The sequence below is a fragment of the Staurois parvus genome, unplaced genomic scaffold (genome assembly GCF_062004578.1).
Source record: "Staurois parvus isolate SC_StPar_1 unplaced genomic scaffold, SC_StPar_1.0 ptg000253l, whole genome shotgun sequence".
NCBI classification, from domain to species: domain Eukaryota; kingdom Metazoa; phylum Chordata; class Amphibia; order Anura; family Ranidae; genus Staurois; species Staurois parvus.
Window position 1 is genome coordinate 771,287 of NW_028318049.1, and position 22,509 is coordinate 793,795.

The window sequence follows — 22,509 nt, forward strand, 5'->3', positions numbered from 1 at the left end:
CCTATTGCCCGGGGGCCTCATGAGTTGTCAGTCCGCCCCTGGTATTGACTACACATGCACGCCACACTTTTCAGATATTTATTTATAAAAAAAATTTGAAAACCATTTATCATTTTTCTTCCACTTCACAATTATGCAGCACTTTGTGTTGGTCTATCACATAAAATCCCAATAAAATACATTGACGTTTTAGGTTGTAACATGACAAAATGTGGAAAATTTCAGGGGGTATGAATACTTTTTCAAGGCACTGTAGATACAAGAACAAATTGGATTGTATTTATGTGGTTATGTCAGCCTTACTCTTTATACAATTTTCTGTCCAATTTCCTTTAGATTTACCGTCAACTATGTAGCGCAAGGGCCTGCCTGATCAGATACAATTCAAAGTGTTGTTTAGGTTTGACTTCGGATTATATGGTTTTTGGTAAATCTAAAGCAAAATTCTCAAGAGAATTGAATAATGTATGGCCAGCCTGAGACTACACCTGGGAGTTGCAGAGACCAGTTACCCTTCTGAACATAAATCAGAAACTGGTGTCTGCTCCCCTGGACAGGATATTCAGGCCTGGAGCAATTTGACAGCAGACTTCTGCACAGGATTGATCAAGGAAGAAGCAGACGTTGAATGTGAGAACACGCACTTAGGGTATATTAACAACTGGGGGAGGTAAAAATGCTATGATTGAGCTGTGGTTTTACCACACCCTCCCAAACTGCTTCCTCATTTGCTGCAGAGGCAATGGCCAAGGGTGTGCATATGATACAGCTGTGACGTATTGGTTTGCAGCCACGGCAGCACGAATTGCCTATGTCACAAATGGCAGACCTACCAAGTGCAACCCAAATAACTGGGGCTGCTTGGCGAATGCGCACAACATGCATGGTATCTGGTACAGTATTTAGGGGGTTAAAGCAGGCAGTGAGGAGGCAATACAACACCTCCTCACTGCCCGTCTAATGCTCTCTCAAGAGCAATCTGAATGCAGATCACTCTTCAGAGAGCAATGCAGATGTAAATAGGAGCTTAAATGGTTTTTGCCCAGAGATGGGCTTTAAATGACATGACACAATAGGGTTTATTTACTAAAGCTGGAGAGTTCAAAATCAGACTCCCTTCTGCATAGAAACCAATCAGCTTCTAACCTCAGCTTGTTCAATGAAGCTTTGGCAATGAAACCTGGAAGCTGATTGGTTTCTATGCAGAAGGGAGTCTGATTTTGGACTCTCCAGCTTTAGTAAATAAACCCCAATGGCTTATGTAACGATTATATGTTAGATTTTTTTTTTTTTTTTACGTCTTTAACTAGAATACAAAAAGTCCACCATATACAATTCCAGTGGTCTATACATGTAATGCAAATATAATTTATGTGAGCTACAAGGAACACACATTTTGTATGACAGTTAAAACAAATTCAGATATTTAAAAAACAAAAAAAACAAAAAACACACATTGGGAGTTTATAAGTAAAATCTAAATAAATAAGTAAAATATACACATTGTACATTTCTTGGGGTGACAGTCTTTACAGATTGTCCTCAGGGGGTCACGATGGGCTGTACTGGCTGGACGAGGAAGACTTCAGTTGCTGGATGTCTCGAGAGATGTGCGGAGGTGACAAGAACATTTCCTGATAGGTGGAGATGTAATCATGAGAGGCATGAATGTCCGGAAGATCCAATGTTCCTGTAAAGAGCAAACATCATAAAATGGGATTCAAGAACTGTTAGAAACATGGAGGAAGAATAAACAGAAACAGACACATTACCATTTCATTAAAGCTTTTAAATAACACCTTTCCGTTTTCATTACATAAATTATTTTAGACCCAGAGATATCACTGGGCCTCTGCGCTTCTCTATGCAATGCAGACAGATCACAGCTGGTGGGAGGTGCTGGCAGGGTGTTGTATGAAGCCACCTAAAAACATCACAGTACCCTGCCTCAGTACTCCTCTCAAGAGCCCTCGGCCGTGATGCAAACAGTGGGCTTTGTTTTGGGAGGAGATATGCAATAATACAGATGCCTTGATGGGTGTCAGTGTGGAGGAGTGGGTTTCTAGGTGGACTGTATTTGCATGCAGGTAACCCTAAGTAGTGCCCACATGTTGCTGAGCCTTCACAACTGAAAGCCAATGACTGGACTCTGGCAAGCCACGGACAGTCAGACTGGGGAGGAAAGAGCTAGATGGTGCTTGAAATCCTCCAGCCAGGAAAAGAGGAGGACTCTCACAGTGTGCAGTAAGTTTCAGTACAGGAGCCGGTACAACTGTGCAAGACTGAAGGTAAACCTAATAATTCATCCACACAGGACTAGGCAACAGGTTCTCTTAACCCCGTCTCCTCCATACTGTGTATTTAGGTTTCCCAGCCCCCCTGAGAATACAATAATAAGGCTCTATGCACACTGGCATTTTTTTTAAGCTCCTAGAAGCTGTTATTATCATTGTTTATTTCTGCCCCTGGAAGCTAATATTGTTATCCTATGTGTCCATGCACACTAGTTTAGACTACCAGCATTTTTCAAGCTTCAGCATTTAGGAGCAGAAAAAAAAATTGTTTTTGGGAGCATTTTTCCTGGCAGAAAAAAAAAAAACACGCACCCAACAGCTTTTTTTTTCTAGCTCTTTTTTTTTTACTACATGTACTGTAAAATACTAATAAAACAAGAACACTCCTAAAAATGCTATTATCAGCGGTTTGTGAGCTTAAAAAAACACTTGTGTGCATGGAGCCTGAGCCCTGGTTCACACTGATGCAGAATTCTCAGTCTTTTCAGTGCAAATTCCGCACCGCATCACAATCACACCCCATTCATGTGAACCGCTGCAGGTGTGTATGTTAAGGTAACAGCACCTGAAAGCGGTCTGCAAAACGTGGTGCGATGTGCATAACCGGATCGTATAGGTGTGAATACCCATGTGATCTGATTCTAGAGAGGACACAAAAAAAAGGTCCTGGTGTGGGTGCGGTGCAAATAGAGCCATACAAACTGTACGGCTCCAATCATACTGCACACAAATCACATGTGATTTGTACTGAAATGCGGTGCGGTTCCTGTGCAAATCACATGCGATATACTGAACCGCACAGATGTGAACCCAGGCTAAATGTTCTTCTGCTTGACAGCCGTGGTCGATATTTTGCATGTCTGCTGGCATTCAATCCAATGTGTAGTCTACCAGAGACATACACCAAAGTATCTTTCTATGTCCATTTAAACAAAATGAAGCCTGAAGGCTGGAGTCAAAACGGAGACTGGCAGAGATACAGGTACGATCTCTGTGCACTGGGTGACAAGCTGGCAGAAAAGTGGGTGTCTTTGGGTTCAGATCTCTGGTAAAACTTTGTACAGGTCGCATTCTCAGGTCTTTCAGTTGGCAGTTGCTGTGGGAATATGGTGTGCTTATAGTGGGCTCAATGATCTGATATCAGCCTTCTTACCTGATAACACATGATCCGGTTTCATCTCCTCCAAGGATTGCCTCTGAAAAGCCTCAAAGCTTACAGCTGCGCTGTTATCATACATCTCCTGAGGCACTGACCCGTCCCCGGGCTTCCATACTTCAAACTTTACCCACTCGTAACTGAAAAAACGACAATGAGGTGAAAAGATTGGATTGTACCCAACGTTGCCTCACTTACTCTGTCTTTAAACTGAACACGCCTTATATATGTATTTTATTTATTAGGCATTTTATCTACACTATCCAGCCTGCTCGGTTATATTTATTTTTTATATATATATATATATATATATATATATATATATATATATATATATATATATATATATATATATATATATATAAAATATTAATATAACAGAGCAGGCTGGATAGTGTAGATAAAACACCTAATATATAAAACACATATATAAAATATAGATAATTGCATTTACAAAAAAGGGACTTGGCCAGAATGTGTACCCAGGTAAATCAAATCCTATGGGATATCAGGTCCCTTGTACAGATGCAAAAACTACCACTTCCACAGAGAAAAATGAGGGATAACTTGTGGTGGTGGAACTGTAAAGCACTGCGCAAACTGTTGGCCCCATATAAATCCTGTATAATAATAATAGATACTAAAACACATGGGATGAAAATCAGCCACTACTCGTCCAGGATGTAATATCCTAGTCAGGGACCAAGCTGACAACCTGAAGCACAGTACCTACACCTACATGTTTCAGAGCCCTGCCTCTTCATCAGACTCTCTGCTCCAGGTTGCCAGCTTGTACCATCATCAGGGAGTTCGATGAAGAGGCAGGGCTCTGAAACATGTAGGTGGAGGTTTCTTGCTTCAGGTTGCCAGCTTGTACTATCATTAGGGAGTCCGATGAAGAGGCAGGGCTCTGAAACATGTAGGTTTCTTGCTTCAGGTTCCCAGCTTGTACCATTGTCAAAAGAACCTCTGCCTGCATGTTTCAGAGCTCTGCCTCTTCGTCAGAATCTCTCATGATGGTACAAGCTGGTTCCCCAGAGAAATGTAACTCAATCTACAGAATTTGGGGCCCTGCCTCTTCATCAGAATCTCTGATGACTGTATGAGCTGGCTCCCTGGCGCAAAGTACCTCCACCTACAGGTTTCAGGGCCCTGCCCCTTAATCAAAGTCCATGATGATGGTACAAGCTGGCACCCAGGAGCAAAGTACATGAACCTACATGTTTTGGGTCCCTGCCTCTTATTCAGAGTCTCTGATGATAGTACAAGCTGGGACAATTCAAGAAAAACTTAAAAGGATAGGGCCATTGCTGAAAAATATCATCCTTCTATCACCAACAAACAGCAAGAAATGCGTCACAGACTGTAATCTACGGGCAGGAGGAAGACCTGTCTCTCTCTCTTCCTCCATATTCTCTTCTCACCCTTACAAACTGTATGATAGTTTCTGAATTTGAAATTTGCAGGGAAATCTCACCTTGAGCATTTGCGAGCTCCGGGGCAACTTTGTATTAAGTTCTGAATGGTGGGGTGCGAAAACCCAAAAAAGTACGGCCCGGCATTTTCTGGAGCGGAGACCCTCTGTCCTCTACAGAGAAAAGAAGTGTGTTGAGTCATTAACATATTTGCTGAGCGAAGTTCATTCTTATTGTTATATAGAATTATATTTCCCCAATTCTTCTCTTTGACTTTCTTCCCTTCTGGCTCTGAATACATTTGAAGATTTTACTGGGGATCTCCACCGAAGAGCTCCTAATGTATGGAACAAAATCACTTCTGGATGTCTTTGCACAGTGCAACTTACAGCAGCTTCAGAATAAGCTCTGTGCCAGCTGGGAAGTCTAATTTTTTTTAAATTTCAGTTCCTTCCACATAGCATCAGAATCATAAAAACTGCAGGTATAGAAACATATATTTTTGTACATTTTTAAAGCGGAGTTCCACCCAAAAGGTGAAGTTCCGCTTTAAAAGATTGGTCCCCCGCTCCCCATTAAGGATTGGCACCTGAAGTTGTCCTCCTACCCTCCCTTCCTGTAGTCTTGTGGGACACGTGACAGGTCCCAGAAGACGACGGGCCATTCAAGAAGCCGCAAGCTGTCACAGCCGGGTGCCCACACAGAAGACACCGCAGGATCGTGGGACAGGTAAGTGGCTGTTTTTTTTAAAAGTCAGCAGCTACAGTTTTTGTAGCTGCTGACTTTTTTTTTTTACAGAGTGAGTGGAACTCCACTTTAAGTTATCTTAAACCCTCAGCAGTGCGTGTAATCACTTACTGAGTAATGCATGCATGGACTAGACTTGTGTTTCCCTGCACTGTGTACATTAATAGAAACACACAGCCTCATAGTCTAGCATGGTAAGGCACTCACTTGCTCCTCCCTTTCCAAACTAACAGACTGACTGAAGACTGCACTGTCCACTTAACTCTTTCCTGTGAAGAGTGGAAGTTCAAGGAAGCAGCACTTACAGCGCAGGAGCCAGCAGCATTGAAAGCTATAAACTGCAAGTGTTAGGGTAAGAAAGAATTTTACCTGATAGTTAACTGGGGAAAGTTTATGTCATTGTGCTCAGTGTGTTAGGCAAAGAACACCTGAGGGTTTAATACTACTTAGTTTAATACTTACTATTAGATTATTCTAATATATATATAAAAAAAAAAAAAAAATGTAAAATTAGAGCTTGACTCCATCTGTTTATATTTTGGATGGACTAGGGAAGGACAGATCGCTGTCTTACCCCTGTAGGAGATTCTCCTTTCACGTCCGGTGTGGTTACCAGGAACAGGAAGTGAAGGGCAAATCTTGCCAGTGGAGAAAGAATAGAAACCTGATAGAGAAAGGCATTTTCAGGAGGAAAGCAAGACAAAAAAGGTAGATGTTTTGAGCATGGGTGGACTGACAACTCATGGGGCCCCCGGGCAATAGGGGATCATGAGGCCCCTGTGTCCTTGCCCAAACTCAAAAAAGCCTATGAAAAAGGTACCAGAAGCATCTCATGGGGCCCCCTACTGACCCCAGGCCCTTGGACAGTGCCCGAGTTTCCAAATGGTCAGTCCACCCCTGGTTTTGAGGTACTGCTCAGACTTTCTGGATGTTGCCATATAAGATCGCAAATGTTCACTTTTTCAGTTTAGGTCCACTTTGACAGCAGAAAACAATTGGAACATCAACAGGACAACAAAAACAGTGCAAGAACGGTTTGTAGTAAAAGGTATGTAATCAATACCACAACATCAGGTCCCCCTTAATTCTTCTGGGTCTAAAGTCAATCTTTTCAGATAGGTTTAGAGAAGGCACATTACCTAAAACACAGAGGCAGAGGCTACCTGCTGCCCCCTGCTGGTGGTGGAGCCCATTACCCCTAGCTCCTGTGTCCTGTAGTAAAAGGCAGATCTGGAAGCGAGTAGATTGCACTCACCGCACAGCCCCAACGCTCTTCAGTAAAGCATTGTGACATTCTGCAGCTGAGCTGCCAGTTATCGTGTTCTGGGGGTCATCCTCAGGGACGATCTCAAACTAGGGGAACAAAAGAGATCATTATATTCTTACATTGGTGTACTTTCAAGAATTAAGTGTGTAAAGTTATTTTTGATTTTCATATTTTGAACCATATTTTCACACACATGGAAGTGCCCCCTCTTGTGGCTGTACGTATATTAGGTACACACTGAGGACCCACGAAGGACTGCTGAGAGAATAGGCCATGCGAATAATCAATATCAACTTCAATTGTACACCTATATTCAGACAATAAATGGGATTCTTTTCAGGGCTCAAACTGCTCATAAATCAAAAAGCAAAATAGGAAATCTGAAATGTATTTATTTATCAAACGTCTGGTAAAACCCCTTGGATAAAGAATTTATTTAAAGGAACGTTGGTACATTCAGCCAAGAAGGTCTGTTAGCGTGGGATGGCTCCCTTTGTGAGCGCTCAGTTATGGGAGGCCCTTAACATGCATATGTTTGGTGTGCATTCCAACTTTGAGTGTAGCATACCCTGGTGGGAAGCAGCTCATCCTGCCCATCAGAAATCACACAACCTGTTGGGGTGTTAAAGGGATGGAGGCAGGATAAAAGGTGTAGGGTCCTCTGCTTGATGTAATTGAACAGCTGCAGAAGGTGGTGTTTGTTGCTTATATGCCAACATGGTAAGACTTTATGCCTCTTACCCCCAGGAAGGAAATGGGGGGCGATCACTGGTTAAAGTTTGTAGGAGTTTTCATATTGTGCTGATTGTCCCATGAGGCTGCATAACCCTTGACTCTCTGTCTGGACAGTACCGATTGGCCTTGTGCTGATCACATGCACCCTCCCAAAGAGAAAAAAACTCTCTAGCCATACACACTAAACTGAGCATGTGCAGAGTGACTCCTAGAGCTCCATACTGTCAACAGATTGATTGGGGACAGTAGAAGAAGGGGAGGATCAGAGAAGACAGGCTCAAACAGCCTTTTTTCACAATGTGGAGGATTAACCCCTTAGTTCCCACAGTGAGTATAACAAGCATGCTTTACTGCATATACAGATTTTACTGTTGTGGGTTTAGTAACACTTTAATCTTTAGACTAGATAAATGATTTTAGATCTATTTCTTGCTTCTCTTTTTATGAGCGATTGAGTGCTGAACATAAAGTTCCATTTATGGTGTGTCTAGATATGTCTCTTTGAGGATATAGTATCCATCCTTGTTTATGAGTGATACAATTGCACATTGTGCTTCAGCAGTCAGTTGCAATTTTGCTGCATTTAAATCTGCCTCCGTCAGTACGCAATGCAGGAATTGTCCAGTGTTTAGTCATGGCGAGCTTTATAAACATTTCCTGTTGTGCAGGTAAGTGGGCACTTTGTATTATGATGCTATGTACTTTGTAATACAACGTCACATAATCATCCAAGAGAAAGTGTAAAGTGGTCACCTGAGGCCTGGTCCAGCCATCTTTGATCTGACATGTATATAGACATTTCTGCTCTGGGTTTCGCATGCTGACATAAACTCTTGTGCTGCAGAAACCCACAGGATAAATGGCGCTCCTGTCATGGAACCCGCTCCGGTCGGATACAATCTGTTGTAAAAACATGAATGTGTTATAGCTGAGAATATATAAATAGTATTCACTGACGCAGAGGGGACTTCATTTCAGATATTTCATGCTACAGTGTAGCTAAAACCAAACTTTTTTTTTCTCTTTAAAGTATAACGAAAAGGCAAAACCTTTCTTAGTTTGGAAAGAGCGGAGAGGGATTAGAACACCTCTTATGTTTATATTGCTCTCTGTGTCTCCATTAGGGAGATTCACCTGTTATCACCGAGAGTGAAGATAAAAAAAAAATCCCAAATTTGGGTTGTCACCAGAACAGGAATAGAGGGGAAACCTTCCAATAGGAAGAGACACTTGTTCTGGTGAAAACCAAGGATTTCCTTCCTTTGGAGGGGTTTACTCTCACTTCCAGGTGTGGCTATAGGACTATAAGTGAAGGGAAATCTACCCCATTGGACAAAGATGGCAAAAAGAAACTGATAGGTATAACCTGGTTTGGCTTTAGTTCTACTCAAGGTTTTGGATAGATTGGTGAAAAGTTAGGACCTGCTAGGCAGGTGGGCAGATTTACCTTTTCTATTTAACCTTGTTACCATTATCAACAGGACAGTAAGTGATGGGAAATTCAACTTTTTATTGTTCTCATCAGATCTGAGAGGAGGTTTCCCTCACCTTTGAAGACAATTTCTCTCATTTCCAGTTTGTTTCTCAGAGCAGAAAGTGAAAGAAAATCTCCTCAATTGATATATACATTATATTGCCAAAAGTGCCTTTACACGCACATGAACTTTAATGGCCCCCCAGTCTTAGTCCGTAGGGTTCAATACTGAGTTGGCCCCAATCTTTGCAGCTATAACAGCTTCAACTCTTCTGGGAAGGCCGTCCACAAGGTTTAGGAGGGTGTCTATGGGAAGGTTTGACCATTCTTCCAGAAGAACATTTGTCAGGTCAGGCACTGATGTCGGGGGAGGAGGCCTGGCTTGCTGTCTCCACTCTAATTCATCACAAAGGTATTCTATCGGGTTGAGGTCAGGACTCTGTGCAGGCCAGTCAAGTTCCTCCACCCCAAACTCACTCATCCATGTCTTTATGGACCTTGCTTTGTGCACTGGTGTGCAGTCATGTTGGAACAGGAAGGGGCCATCCCCAAATTGTCCAAAATGTCTTGGTATGCTGACGCCTTAAGAGTTCCCTTCACTGGAACTAGGGGGCCAAGCCCAACCCCTAAAAAACAACCCCACACCATAATCCTCCCTCCCCCAAACTTTACACTTGGCACAATGCAGTCAGGCAAGTACCGTTCTCCTGGCAACAGCCAAACCCAGACACGTCCATCAGATTGCCAGACAGAGAAGCGTGATTGGTCACTCCAGAGAACATGTCTCCACCGAATTAGAGTCCAGTGGCAGCGTGCTTTACACCACGGCATCCGACGCTTTGCATTGCACTTGGTGATGTAAGGCTTGGATGCAGCTGCTCGGTCATGGAAACCCATTCTATGAAGCTCTCTATGCACTGTTGTTGTGCTAATCTGAAGGCCACATGAAGTTTGGAGGTCTTTAGCTATCGACTCTGCAGACAGTTGGCGACTTCTGCGCACTGTGCGCTTCAGCATGCGCTGACCCCGCTCTGTCATTTTATGTGGCCTACCACTTGGGAGCGGAGTTGCTGTTGTTCCCAGTTGCTTCCACTTTGGTATAATCCCACTAACAGTTGACTGTGGAATATTTAGTAGCCAGGAAATGTCACGGATGGACTTATTGCACAGGTGACAACCTATCACGGTACCACGCTTGGAGTCACTGAGCTCCTGAGAGCGACCCATTCTTTCACAAATGTTTGTAGAAGCAGTCTGCATGCCTAGGGGCTTGATTTTATACACCCGTGACCACAAAGCTGCATTCACAGGGCGTTGGACAGATAGTATTTTATATATTAGATGTCTGAAGGTCCCACCTTGTTTCACTTACAGTCATTTGTTGTGGCAAGGACCAATGGCTGCGCTTTGTGAGGACTGAAAATAGAGGTGACATTACAACTCTAATAATCTGGGATGCATCTCACAACCTGATTTGTCCAAGATGCAAATACAACCTGTGTGTCCATTCACACAGAAGTTCACATAAAGTGAAAGGCAGCATGCACCCTCCAATAAGGAAGGAGTCACTGTTGTGGTGCTTTTCTGAGCTTTACAAACAATTAGATACTTCTAGTACAGCCAAGAGTGAAACTGTTTTACAAGAAAAAAAAAAAAAGACTAGAGCTCCAACTGCTGGCTGGAGAGAAAAGTGCAACATATTTATTATTTATTTCTGGTATTTATATAGTGCTGTCAATTTACAGCAGGGCTTTACATATGTATAATACATTCACATCAGTCCCAGCCCTCAAGGAGCGTACAATCTAAGGTTCCTAACTCACATTCATACATACACATACTAGGGTCAATTTAGACAGGAGCCAATTCACCTACCAGCATGTCTTTGGAGTGTGGGAGGAAACCGGAGTATCCGAGGAAAACCCATGCAGGCACAGGGAGAACATGCAAACTCCATACAGGCAGTGTCATGGTTGGGATTCAAATAGACGACCTTGGTGATGCCAGGCAGAAGTTCTAACTGCTTTGCAACTGTACTATATGCAAAATATTTCATATTTATCATACTTAAAAAAATATTTATCAGACTTTTTTTTATAGTTTTGGCCATAATAAAAAAATAAATATATAATAATAATAATAAAGTGCATAAAACCACTATACATTCTCTTAGGTCTTGTTCACATGGATATACTACAGCATACGCCCATGCAAGGGCCGTGCTTGCAGGGATGCACAGGTGTTTTGTGTATCTTTGTGCAGGCAGTTCCTTTCATGTCAAGTGGGATGCAGCGGCTGCACGGACACAGCCACTGCTCCCACATTGTGGTCTGTGCAAACACATGGCTAACAACAGACAGTGTGCGTTTGGAGCGGTGTACCTGCATGGCTGTCATATTGGAAGTAGAGGCTCTGTCTGTGCAGTCAATGCATCCCAATTGACATGAATAAGACTGCATTTACAGTGATGCACAGAAAACTCTGTGCATCATTGTGTGGGCAAACATAGCCCTCACACAGACGTATGCTGGAGTACGCCTATGTGTATAAAGCATTAAAGATTTAGAAGTAATCCTCACCTCTCCCAGACTATAAACTGTCAGACCATCTAAAACAATGGGGAAGACTGGCCGTCCACACGGGTCCAGGAGGATTGGCTGAACCCACCTGCGCGGGGCCCCGTCTGTCACTCTCTTCTTTTTTGTTAATTTCTTCGTAACTGTAGATGTAAAGTTTCTGGTTAGCAAGGTGTGCTCACACTCATAGATCCAGTCAGTCAATGTGTATACATGTAGAGAGTTTCTGTCAGCAGTACAGCCAGGGGTCAACCTAGTCTCAGCTGAAAAAGCCACCATTTTTGTGTTATCCAAGAAAGCACTGCTGTTCTGTAACAGTAAACCTACCTAGCTGCACTTCTGTTGGCACAATTAGAATACAAAAAACAAATTTATAAAAATGCTGTACTAAGCACAGGACAGAATGACATTTTTGGGTGTGCATTGTAATAAATAGTTAAAAAGGGTCATTATATCTTTGCATCAATTTCCAATCCACTTTCAATCACATGTTGGAATCTTTCTGGTGTCACAATGTAACATTTTTCTAACATTCAACCTTGAACCTTCAAAATCTGCTGATCAATAGGCGAATTGCAGCTCAGGTCTCTGCTGTGCACACCTGTCTAAACTAGGAGTTCTTAAATAGACTGCTGGACTTTTAGCTAGTTCCTGATTAACAGGTTAGTCTGCCTGGATTATTCTTGCAAATTATTTGGACTGCGTTTGTACTCATCCTGCCTGGGCTTATCCGAATCATCGACTTCTGCTGTGTGGACCTTTCTGGAACAACTCTGCTATCATCTGCTGATTACTTTAACCATTGGTCTAAGGCAGTGGTCGGCAAGCCGCGACTCGCGAGCCACATGCGGCTCTATACAAACTTAAATGCGGCTCTTCTGTGTGCCGGGAGCCCGCTCCCCTCCCTCCTCTCGGGCAACCGCCCCAAAAGTCAGGACTCTGCAGCTGTCAGGATGTAGGCGGGGCAGCCAGGATGTAGGCGGGGCAGCGTGACAAACTCCTCTCCTCTCACAGTCCGCCCTGAAGACCGGAACGGCGCGGGAACACGGCGAGAGGAACGCGCGGAGCAAAGGTAAGTGAATTGACACAGTATGGGGAATGAATTACTACATGGGGGATGAATTACTACATGGGGGATGAATTACTACATGGGGGATGAATTACTACATGGGGGATGAATTACTATATGGGGGATGAATTTTCAGTTTTAAAAATGTGGCTCTCAAAATAAATTTCAATCGTGGTTTTGGTGAGATTTGGCTCAGTTGAAAAAAAAGGTTGCCCACCACTGGTCTAAGGACTTACATAACTCTAGAAGTTTTTAGTTGGATGTCACCCTCCACTAATACAGTGGGGTTGATTTACTAAAGCTGGAGTGAGCAAAATCTGGTGCAGTTCTACATAGAAACCAATCAACTTCCATTTTTTTTGTCAAAGCTTTGTTACTACGTGAATATTTGAGCACTTGGATCTAAAAAGGTACCCAAACAGGTACCACTAGGTTGTTTGTACTGTTGTAGATTTAGCAGGTATCCTACTTTGATGCAGTGGTGGGCCTTACTAGTTGCACCTAGCACACAGCTTTCCACAGGCTCATGAATACCAGAAGGTCTCAAACAATAAATATGAAAAAAGGGCATCTGGGTCTTGGGCATTAGATACATTTACAGGATACAGCCCCAATATAAAAAAAACTTCAACTGCAACAAAGTAAGTGGCCCCTTCTGGGCTACATCCCTGCGGAGTAAGTGGCTTCCTTTTGCAAGAAAAGACAAGTTTGCTTTAACAGATTAGCCAGCCTATGGCGCCCAGTACTCACCTTCTGATTTGTTCTCTTTGCCTTTTTCTCTCTTGTCCTTTTTCAGCTTCTTCCCCAGGCCATTGTCTGCCACGCTGGGAAGGCTCATGTCCAGGTTCCCATCACTCATGCTCGGCATGTCAAAACTGAGCGACAGGCTGGAACTGTGCGTTGTGGGCCGATCATCTTCACCTAATGCCTGCAGCTGCAAGAGCCTTTTTAATAGAAACCTGAAAAGGGAAAATGGTTGCTTCATAAGACTGAGTTTTACGATCTCAGATTTAGCTACAGAGCGTTGTATAAACATACATAATCTCACACACACTTAATGCCCGATGCCTACACATCCCCCCCCCCCCCCCCCCCCCCCAAGTCTGAATGACACACACAAGGACACACTGATACGTTCAGAGTCTGTGCAGGCCTTAGTATATATTTACAAGGCTACTGGAAACAGAATGGCACCCAGGGTGTTCCTTGCTGTGAAGGGAATGGATTTCAGGTATTTGTGTATTCAAACCCACTGGAACCAGTATTACATGGAAAATGGAGGTACGACTAAAAATTTACCTTCTCTCTTCTTTTGCTCTGACAAATTTACTTTCGATGCGTGCTACCTCATCACAGAGTGCTGTGTTTTCCTGTACAGAATAATAAGACCGTTTATAAATAAAAAAGGAACCATAAAAGAAAACACACATTTCAGAAATGTACGATTGAAGTGTAGACACCAAGACCATCCCACTGCAGCGGAAATAATTGGTGGGACATTAGAGTGTAAGCTCCTCTGCAGCAGAGACCATGTGACTGGCTCAGCATTCTCTGTACAGTACTGCAGAATATGTCAGAGCTACGTACATGTATAATGATAGTGTGACTGTGGATGGGGCATTAGAGTGTAAGCTCCTCTGGAGCAGAGACCCACGTGACTGTCTCAGCATTCTCTGTACAGTACTGCAGAATATGTCAGAGCTATGTACATGTATGATAATAGTGCGACTGTGGATGGGGCATTAGAGTGTAAGCTCCTCTGGAGGAGAGAATCACATGACTGGCTCAGCATTCTCCATACAGTACTGCAGAATATGTCAGAGCTATGTACATGTATGATAATAAACTGATGTGCATGGCTCAGTGTTGTCGGTACAGCACTGCAAAACATGGCAGTGTTATATGCATATGTCACTGTGGTGGAACATTAGGGCAGTGTTTTTCAATCATTTTTCAGTCAAGGCACTATTTAGAATTGCACACAATCCCAGGAAACACCAGTTTTAGGGCTCATTCACATCAAGAGGTGCGTTCGAACATGCCCACTTTTGTGCATTCCCAAGTGCCGCTTTTTTTTTTTTTTTAATGGGCTGCTCAATGTTCATGAAAAACACAAAAACGCAGTTATTTACCTGTTAACTGTATTTCCAGGAATCTTCTAGGACAGCTCACTTGAGAGATAGGGCTCCTCCCAGGAAACACCCGCTCCACCTTTTTTCCCCTTTTATAGGCGTCCTCTCTCCCATTGCCCCCAGTATAAGAATATGACCGAAGGCCTAGGAGAAAACAAAGAAGAAAACCGGTAATAAAGACATCCCCCATAGGTTCGCAACATACCTGCACATAATTGTGTGATCAAACAGTAATCGGGGGGAGTTACGCTGTCCTAGAAGATTCCTGGAAATACAGTTAACAGGTAAATAACTGCGTTTTCCCGAGTCATCTTCTAGGACAGCTCACTTGAGAGGAGTAGAATAGAAATACGTACATTAGGGCGGGCACCCTGCTTGTAGGACCTTCCTGCCAAATGCCTGGTCCTTGCTGCCGATCAGATCCAGCCTGTAATGCTTAGTGAAGGTGGCGAAACTGGACCACGTTGCGGCTCTGCAGATCTGTCCGGGGGAGGCCCCCCCTTTTTCCGCCCAGGAGGCCGCAGTGGCCCTCGTGGAGTGGGCTTTTAGGCCGGGCGGTGGTGACAGGCCTGCCGACTTGTAACCTTCCGAAACTGCCTCCCTGATCCATCTGGCGATGGTGCCCTTGGAGGCACCGTCCCCCTTCCTTGGCCCCTGGAATAGGACGAAAAGCCGGGACGAGTGTCTCCATGTCTTCGTGCGTTCGATGTACGTGATCAAACACCGTCGAACGTCTAACCTGCTATAAAAACAAAAGAGAGTTGCCAAAGGCCCTTACCTTACTGCAGGCCTCCCCCGCTCCTGACAGATCTGCCTCCATGCTGCCGCAGACTCTGCCTCGGTGCGGCGGTTTTTCAGGGGCTGGTGGGCTCCGCCCCCCCCCCTGCGATCCCCCCTCGCCGACCTCCCTCTCACGGCCGCCGGTGGAGAAGCGGCCGTGGCACGGGTTCCTTCCACGGTCCGCCGCCCATTTCCAAGATGGCGGCGGCCGTTCCCTGCTCCTGCGCCGGAAGTGACGACACCCGGCGCCCGGAAGTGACGCGATCGCAGCGTCCAGACCTCCGCAGCCGAGCCTCCTGGCCATGCTGCCGGGATCCCAGGAGCAGGTAAGACTTACCTGAAACCCCGCAGGGAAAGGCACCAATGCCTCGGTCGGCGGAGCGGGCTCTACCCCCCTGGAGAGCCCCGCTGGGACCATCTGGGGCCGACGCCCCCACCCTACAACGGGCATTCCCCGAGTGGAAACTGGCTGAAAGGTCCCCCCCCTCACAAGGCCCCTGCCTCGCTTGGAGGAAGGGGGGGCCTCAGCCAGGGACCCTCTGTACTCCGCCAGAGAGCCCAGATAAAAACAAAAAATGGGCGTAGCTCCTTCCTGGCCGGAGGAAACACTAAAACTGGGGGCAATGGGAGAGAGGACGCCTATAAAAGGGGAAAAAAGGTGGAGCGGGTGTTTCCTGGGAGGAGCCCTATCTCTCAAGTGAGCTGTCCTAGAAGATGACTCGGGAAAAAGTGCTGACATGATTTCTTAACTCACGCTGTACGAAAACACATTAGTGTGGTACCATGTGTTTTAGTGGGTGCCAATGTACGAATATTTGCTAGATGCATGGGGATGCCATTAGGAGATCATGCCACCTTCCCGTGTCTGCAAAAGGCAGTGGATTTCTGTGCATGCAGGAAAAGGTGCAATTGTGCACGGGTTACCACACTACAGCAGTAGTGACAGTGGCAAAGAGGAGGAGAGAGCCGTAGGAGGTGTGAAATGTGCTCTCTCCTCCCCCCAGCTCGTCTCCCTCCAGTCCGTATACAGGAGATAACTCAGGACACACTCAGATCGGACTTTGCAGGGTTTGATTACCTCCCTCTACACACAGCTTTTGCTGTTGGGACAAGAGCAGTGTGGAGAGGAGATAGGGGGAGGTAATCAAGCTCTGTACAGCAGGGGTGTATTTACCACAAGGCAAACAAAGCATTTGCCTAGGGCAACATATTTCTTAGGGGGGGGGGGGGGGGGGGGGGGGAGGGACACACGTGGCATGGGGACCTGGTGGGTTCCGAGAGAGGCTGCGGGATTTATGACGGTGTACGCACAGACCAACTCTCATTCCTGGGGATGTTCAGAGCTGTGAAGATTAGTGTCTCTCTCTCACCATGGGGGAGGCTCTCTCGGGTGGGGGGGCTGGGGTGTTGTTGGTCAATGTCAGTCTCTCTCTCCGGGGGGGGGGGGGCAATTTTTGTGTTGCCTAGGGCAGTACAAATCCTAAATACACCATTGCTGTACAGTCTGACAGAGAGCGATCGCCAGTAAACACCTGTGTACAGACAGGATGGGGAGAGCACAGCCTGCACCTCCTTCCAGCTCTCTCCTCTTCCCTGATATCTGTATGTCTGTTGGAAGATGTGTGGGCTGTCAGACCTGTCCTCAGCAACCAATTACATCATCGGTTGTTAGAAAGCAAGGGGGCAGCCTGCACAGCTTCCTGAGTTGCTGAAAGCAGCAGGGAGGAGGAGCAGGCTGTGCTCTCAGTACACACTCTGATCAGACTGTTATGGATTGGGGCAGTTTTATGTCATTTTGCTGCGGCACCCTGGTTGAAAAAGATGTAAGCCCATCTTGTGCAGAGACTGATACGACTGGCTCAGTGTTCTCTGTACAGCACTGTAAAATATGTCAGTGCTATATAATTGTATAATAATAACAGCGCTATGGTGAGGACCCCAATGTTACTCCGCTCTCATAGATAGCATTGATCCTAATGCAGAAAACACTGGACTGACAGGCAGGCATCTCCAAACATTGTCACTCAAATAAAATGTCTGCCAAGAGTCTGAATCAATTACTGGACCCGAAGCATGAACTAGCGGATGGGATTGCAATGACTATTATATAATTTTACAACATGGCTGAAACCACAGAGGCTGATGTACACCAATGGAAGGAATGCATCTCCCCCTTTCCCCTACACCCAATAAGAATCCTCCCCCGGAGTCTTCAATCACAGGTTAGAAATATAAGAACTGTCATTTGATTGGCTGCTCCCTCTGGTATAGATTAGCTCCCCATCCTCCAGTTTCTATATAGGATGGCGATGACGTAAAGACTCTGATATGCGAGAATATTGCACTCACAAACACCATGGTTTTCGCCAGTCGTCGGAGCCGCAGACACTTCAGCCGATATTTCTCCTTATGACTTCTCTTCTTTGACTTCATCTTCCCGTCCTGGTACAAGGAATGTGACAAGAATGGGGGATTCATGGCTGCTGTAGGAATGCTGAAATAGTGAGAACCACAAGAGGGAAATATAAAATACACAGAACCATAAACCATCACACACGTGCCTAACCACCCGGTCTTGGCAATTTATACACATTACGTTTTTCTAGTCTTTTAGGTATCCCTGCCAGTGTTAAATGGTTTGTCTCATCCCTTCAATTGATACATCTGCAGGAGAGTTTGTTCTTTTTAAAAAAACACTTAGTAACTGGATCACTATTTGAAATTAAAATAATAAATAAGAAAAGAATGCAGCCATCACATCTAAGAATTGGTAAGCTGCAATATAATAAATGTTTGCTTTTGGGTTTAATATCACTTTAATAGAGATGCCTTCTCCCTGTCCATCTTTTATAGGGCCAATATGTTCTGACCTTGTCTTTTTACTGTTAATATACTTGAAAAACTTTGTCAGATTTTCTTTTACTCTCCTTTACAATGTGTCTCTCACATGTTTGATTCTTATTGGCACATGTGGTGCATGTTTGTACTCACCAAATGGCAAGGTGCCGCAGCAACATGCAGCTCAGTGCAACGTGATTTACAAAAAAAAGTTGAGGACCTGGAATGGGCTGTCTACACAAAGCGGTTGTAATGATGGGAACCAAGCTTCATATCCTTCACATCACAACGCTGGTATTATATCAGTATCCTCAGCCCCCTTCATTACAGCGTTCTGTGCCCCTTCACATCACAACCCCCGCCCCATTGCTGTACTCTGCCTGCCTTTACGTCCATTACTGTCCTTTGTCTCCCTTCACATCTCCCCCATCCACCCCCCCCCCCCCCCCCCGTTCATTACTGTCCTCTGCCCCCTGCACATGCGCCCCTCCATTACTGTCCTTTGTCTCTCTTCACATCTCCCCCCATCCACCCCCCTGTTCATTACTGTCATCTGCCCCCTGCACATTGCGCCCCCCCCCCCCCCATTACTGTCCTTTATCTCCCCCCATCTCTGTCCTCTGTCCCTGTTCACATCTCCCCCCCCATTACTGTCCTTTGTCCCCCTTTTCATACCCCCCATTGCTATCTTCTGCCCACCCTTCACTATCTTCTGCCTCCCCTTTACATCCCCCCCCCCATTACTGTCCTCTGCACCCTTCACATTTCCCCCCCCATTACTGTCCTTTGTCTCCCTTTACATATCCCCTCCACCCCATTACTGTCCTCTGCCCCTTTTCACACCTCCCCTCCCCCCTTTTTTTGTCCTCTGCTTCCCCTCTACATAATCCCCCTTCACATCCCTCACCATTTCTGTCTTTTGCCCCATTTTACACATCCCCCCATTACTGTCCTCTGTCCCCCTTCACCCCCCCTTTACTGTCCTCTGACTCACCTCTACATACCCCCTCATTATTGTTCTTTGCCCCCTTAACATCCACCCATTACTGTCCTTTGCCTCCCTTTACATATCCCCCCACCCCCATTACTGTCCTCTGCCCCCGTTCACATCCCCCCTTCAGTGTCCTCTGCTCCCCTTTAAATATCCTTCCATTCCTGTCCTCTGCCCCTTTCACATCTCCCCCCCATTCCTGTCCTTTGCCCCCTTTAACAACCCCCCCACCATTAATGGCCTCTGCCCCCCTACACATCCCCACCATTCCTGTGCTCTGCCCCCCCCCCCCTTTTTACATATCCTCTGCCCCATTTCTGTCTTCTGCCCCCCTTCACATCCCCCCCCCCATTCCTGTCCCTGCCCCCCTTCACATCCCCCCCCCCCCCATTCCTGTCCTCTGCCCCCTTCACATCCCCCCATTACCGTCCTCTGCCCCCCCCCCCTTTACATATCTCCCCCATTACTGTCCTCTGCCCCCGTACACATCCCCAAATTCCTGTCCTCTGCACCCATTCACATCCCAATAATGTCCCCTGCCCACCTACATATCCCCCATTACTGTCCTCTGCCCTCCCCCATCCCTTTACATATTCCCTCATTCCTGTCCTCTGCACTCTTCACATAACCCCCCATTACTGTTCTCTGCCCCCCTTCACTGTCCTCTGTTCTTCACGTCAACATTTCCATCCTGTGAACAATAAGCTGAGCTCTTCTGTATTACATTACATTATTATATAAACTACATTTAATGCAATAAAGATAAACTAACAAACAGTACTTACCCTGAATAAACCTCTCAAGCCGCACTTCCGGGCATCTCTATGGTGCAATGTACAGCCACCCCAGCACCTCTACCAGGGAGATACTTCCGCCCTTACACCGATCCCGCCCCCTACCAATCAGCAGGCAAGGTGAGACGCGCTCACGCGGCATGTTGAATTTTGGAGGCCTGTGATAGACATAGGCTGTACGAGGGTCTACCCAATCAGATACGGAGGCGTCCTATGATTGGCTGCGGTTGTAAAAGCGTTCTATGAGCAAAATATTGAGGCGTCCAGTGATTGGCGGGCTGGGGAGAAGGCGTGCTCGGAGCTGTCCGGACGATGGTTGTAATTCCCTGTGCGCTCGGCTGTCACCGCGTTAGGGCGAAACACAGAAAGCTCTGTAATTAAACCACCAAACCATTGTATTTTAACCCAAACTGAGACCTCTCTCCGCCTGAACTAGATCTGTATATTTTGCATACGTAACATAATGATATACATTGCTCAGAAAAATGAAATGTACACTGAGAACCAGAGGTGGACTGACAACTCATGGGGCCCCGGCAATAGGGGATCATGGGGCCCCTGTGTCCTTGCCCAAACGCAAAAAAGCCTATGAAAAGGTACCAGGGGCATCTCATGGGGCCCCCTACTGACCCCGGGCCCTCAGGCAGTGCCCGAGTTTCCAAATGGTCAGTCTGCCCCTGCTGAGAACCCATCAGATCTCAATGGGACAAATCTGCTGGATCTCTATACTGATATGGATGGGTAATGTGTTAGGAATGTAAGGATGCCCCATTGTTTGATGGAAATGATCGACCTACAGAGGACTGAATTCACAGACACCCCGAAAATCAAAGTGAAAAAATTATGCCGCAGGCTAGTCCATTTTGCTGAAATTTCATTGCAGCGACTCAGAACGGTACTCAGTAGTTTGTATGGCTCCCACGTGCTTGTATGCATTCCTGACAACATCGGGGCATGCTCTTAATGAGACGACGGATGGTGTCCTGGGGGATTTCCTCCCAGATCTGGACCAGGTCATCACTGAGCTCCTGGACAGTCTGAGGTACAACCTGGAGCGTTGAATGGACCAAAACATGACATCCCAGAGGTGTTCTATTGGATTTAGGTCAGGCGAGCGTGGGGGCCATGCAATGGTATCAATTCCTTCATCCTCCAGGAACTGCCTGCATACTCTCGCCACATGAGGCCGGGCATTGTCATGCACCAGGAGGAACCCAGGACCCACTGCACCAGTGTAGGGTCTGACAATGTGTTCAAGGATTTCATCCCGGTACCTAATGGCAGTCAGGGTGCCATTGTCTAGCCTGTAGAGGTCTGTGCGTCCCTCCATGGATATGCCTCCCCAGACCATCCCTGACCCACCACCAAATCGGTCATGCTGAATGATGTTACACGCAGCAGAACGCTCTCCACGGCTTCTCCAGACCCTTTCATGTCTGTCACATGTACTCAGGGTGAACCTGCTCTCATCTGTGAAAAGCACAGGGTGCCAGTGGGGGACCTGCCAATTCTGGTGTTCAATGACAAATGCCAATTGAGCTCTATGGTGCCGGGCAGTGAGCACAGGGCCCACTAGAGGATGTCGGGCTATCAGGCCGCCCTCATGAAGTCTGCTTCTGATTGGTCAGAGACATTCACACCAGTAATGCAGAAGAGACAAAGCATGTCTTCTTGCTTTAAAATTCCTGCCTGTTTGCCCATCTTTAATTCTAAACTTAAAGCAGAACTGCAATGTATCTAAGCACCACAAACCAAAAGTGCCCTTTAATTAATTTTTATAGGAGAAGTACAGCCAAAGCTCTTTTGGCTGTACTTCTGTGGACCACTCCTGTGACCCGTTCTCCTTCACTGATGTGCGCTAATGAGGCTGCAGTGATGGGCACTGATAGGCTACACTGATGGGTACTGATGGGCATTGACAGGCAGCACTTATATATGGCACTGTTAGGCGGCACTGACAGGTGGCACTGACTGGCATTGATAAGTGACACTGAAAGGCAGCTCAGATGGGCACTGATATGTGGCATTGATGTGCACTGGTAGGCATTGATATGGCACTGATGAGCACTGGCAGGTGGCATTGATGAGCACTGACAGGTGGCACTGCTGGGGCTACACTGATCATCAGTGCCCTGATAATCAGTGTAGATGTCCCCTCTGAGGAATGCAGATTACCGGCTCTCCTCATGAGCTGTCAGCGTGACAGCTCGTGAGGAGAGAAATGCCGATAGCCGGCATTTC

At 45.9% G+C, this 22,509-nt stretch overlaps 1 protein-coding gene across 1 annotated transcript; it reads right to left on the minus strand.

The window, feature by feature from the left end:
• Window positions 1–64: 64 nt before the first annotated feature.
• Window positions 65–20,400, minus strand: FYRD1 (FYRN and FYRC domains INO80 complex interactor 1). The gene is made up of 10 exons (XM_089680910.1): window positions 20,260–20,400; window positions 17,995–18,139; window positions 14,033–14,103; window positions 13,484–13,692; window positions 11,668–11,807; window positions 8,368–8,514; window positions 6,868–6,965; window positions 4,928–5,038; window positions 3,448–3,590; window positions 65–1,690 (listed from the first exon to the last, which is right to left on the minus strand). The coding sequence occupies exons 2-10, from the start codon at window positions 18,121–18,123 to the stop codon at window positions 1,551–1,553; spliced, it is 1,188 nt and encodes a 395-aa protein (XP_089537036.1). The 5' UTR covers window positions 18,124–18,139; window positions 20,260–20,400; the 3' UTR covers window positions 65–1,550.
• Window positions 20,401–22,509: the final 2,109 nt, after the last annotated feature.

What these genes read in the sequence shown, in the direction of transcription:
- FYRD1 (XM_089680910.1), bottom strand. Translation starts at nt 18,123, where the DNA reads ATGAATCCCCCATTCTTGTCACATTCCTTGTACCAGGACGGGAAGATG. An exon ending in AGAGCAAAAGAAGAGAGAAG is followed by an intron (nt 13,693 to 14,032) that starts GTAAATTTTTAG and finishes TTCCCTTTTCAG; the next exon opens with GTTTCTATTAAAAAGGCTCT. An exon ending in ACCGGATCATGTGTTATCAG is followed by an intron (nt 1,691 to 3,447) that starts GTAAGAAGGCTG and finishes TGCTCTTTACAG; the next exon opens with GAACATTGGATCTTCCGGAC.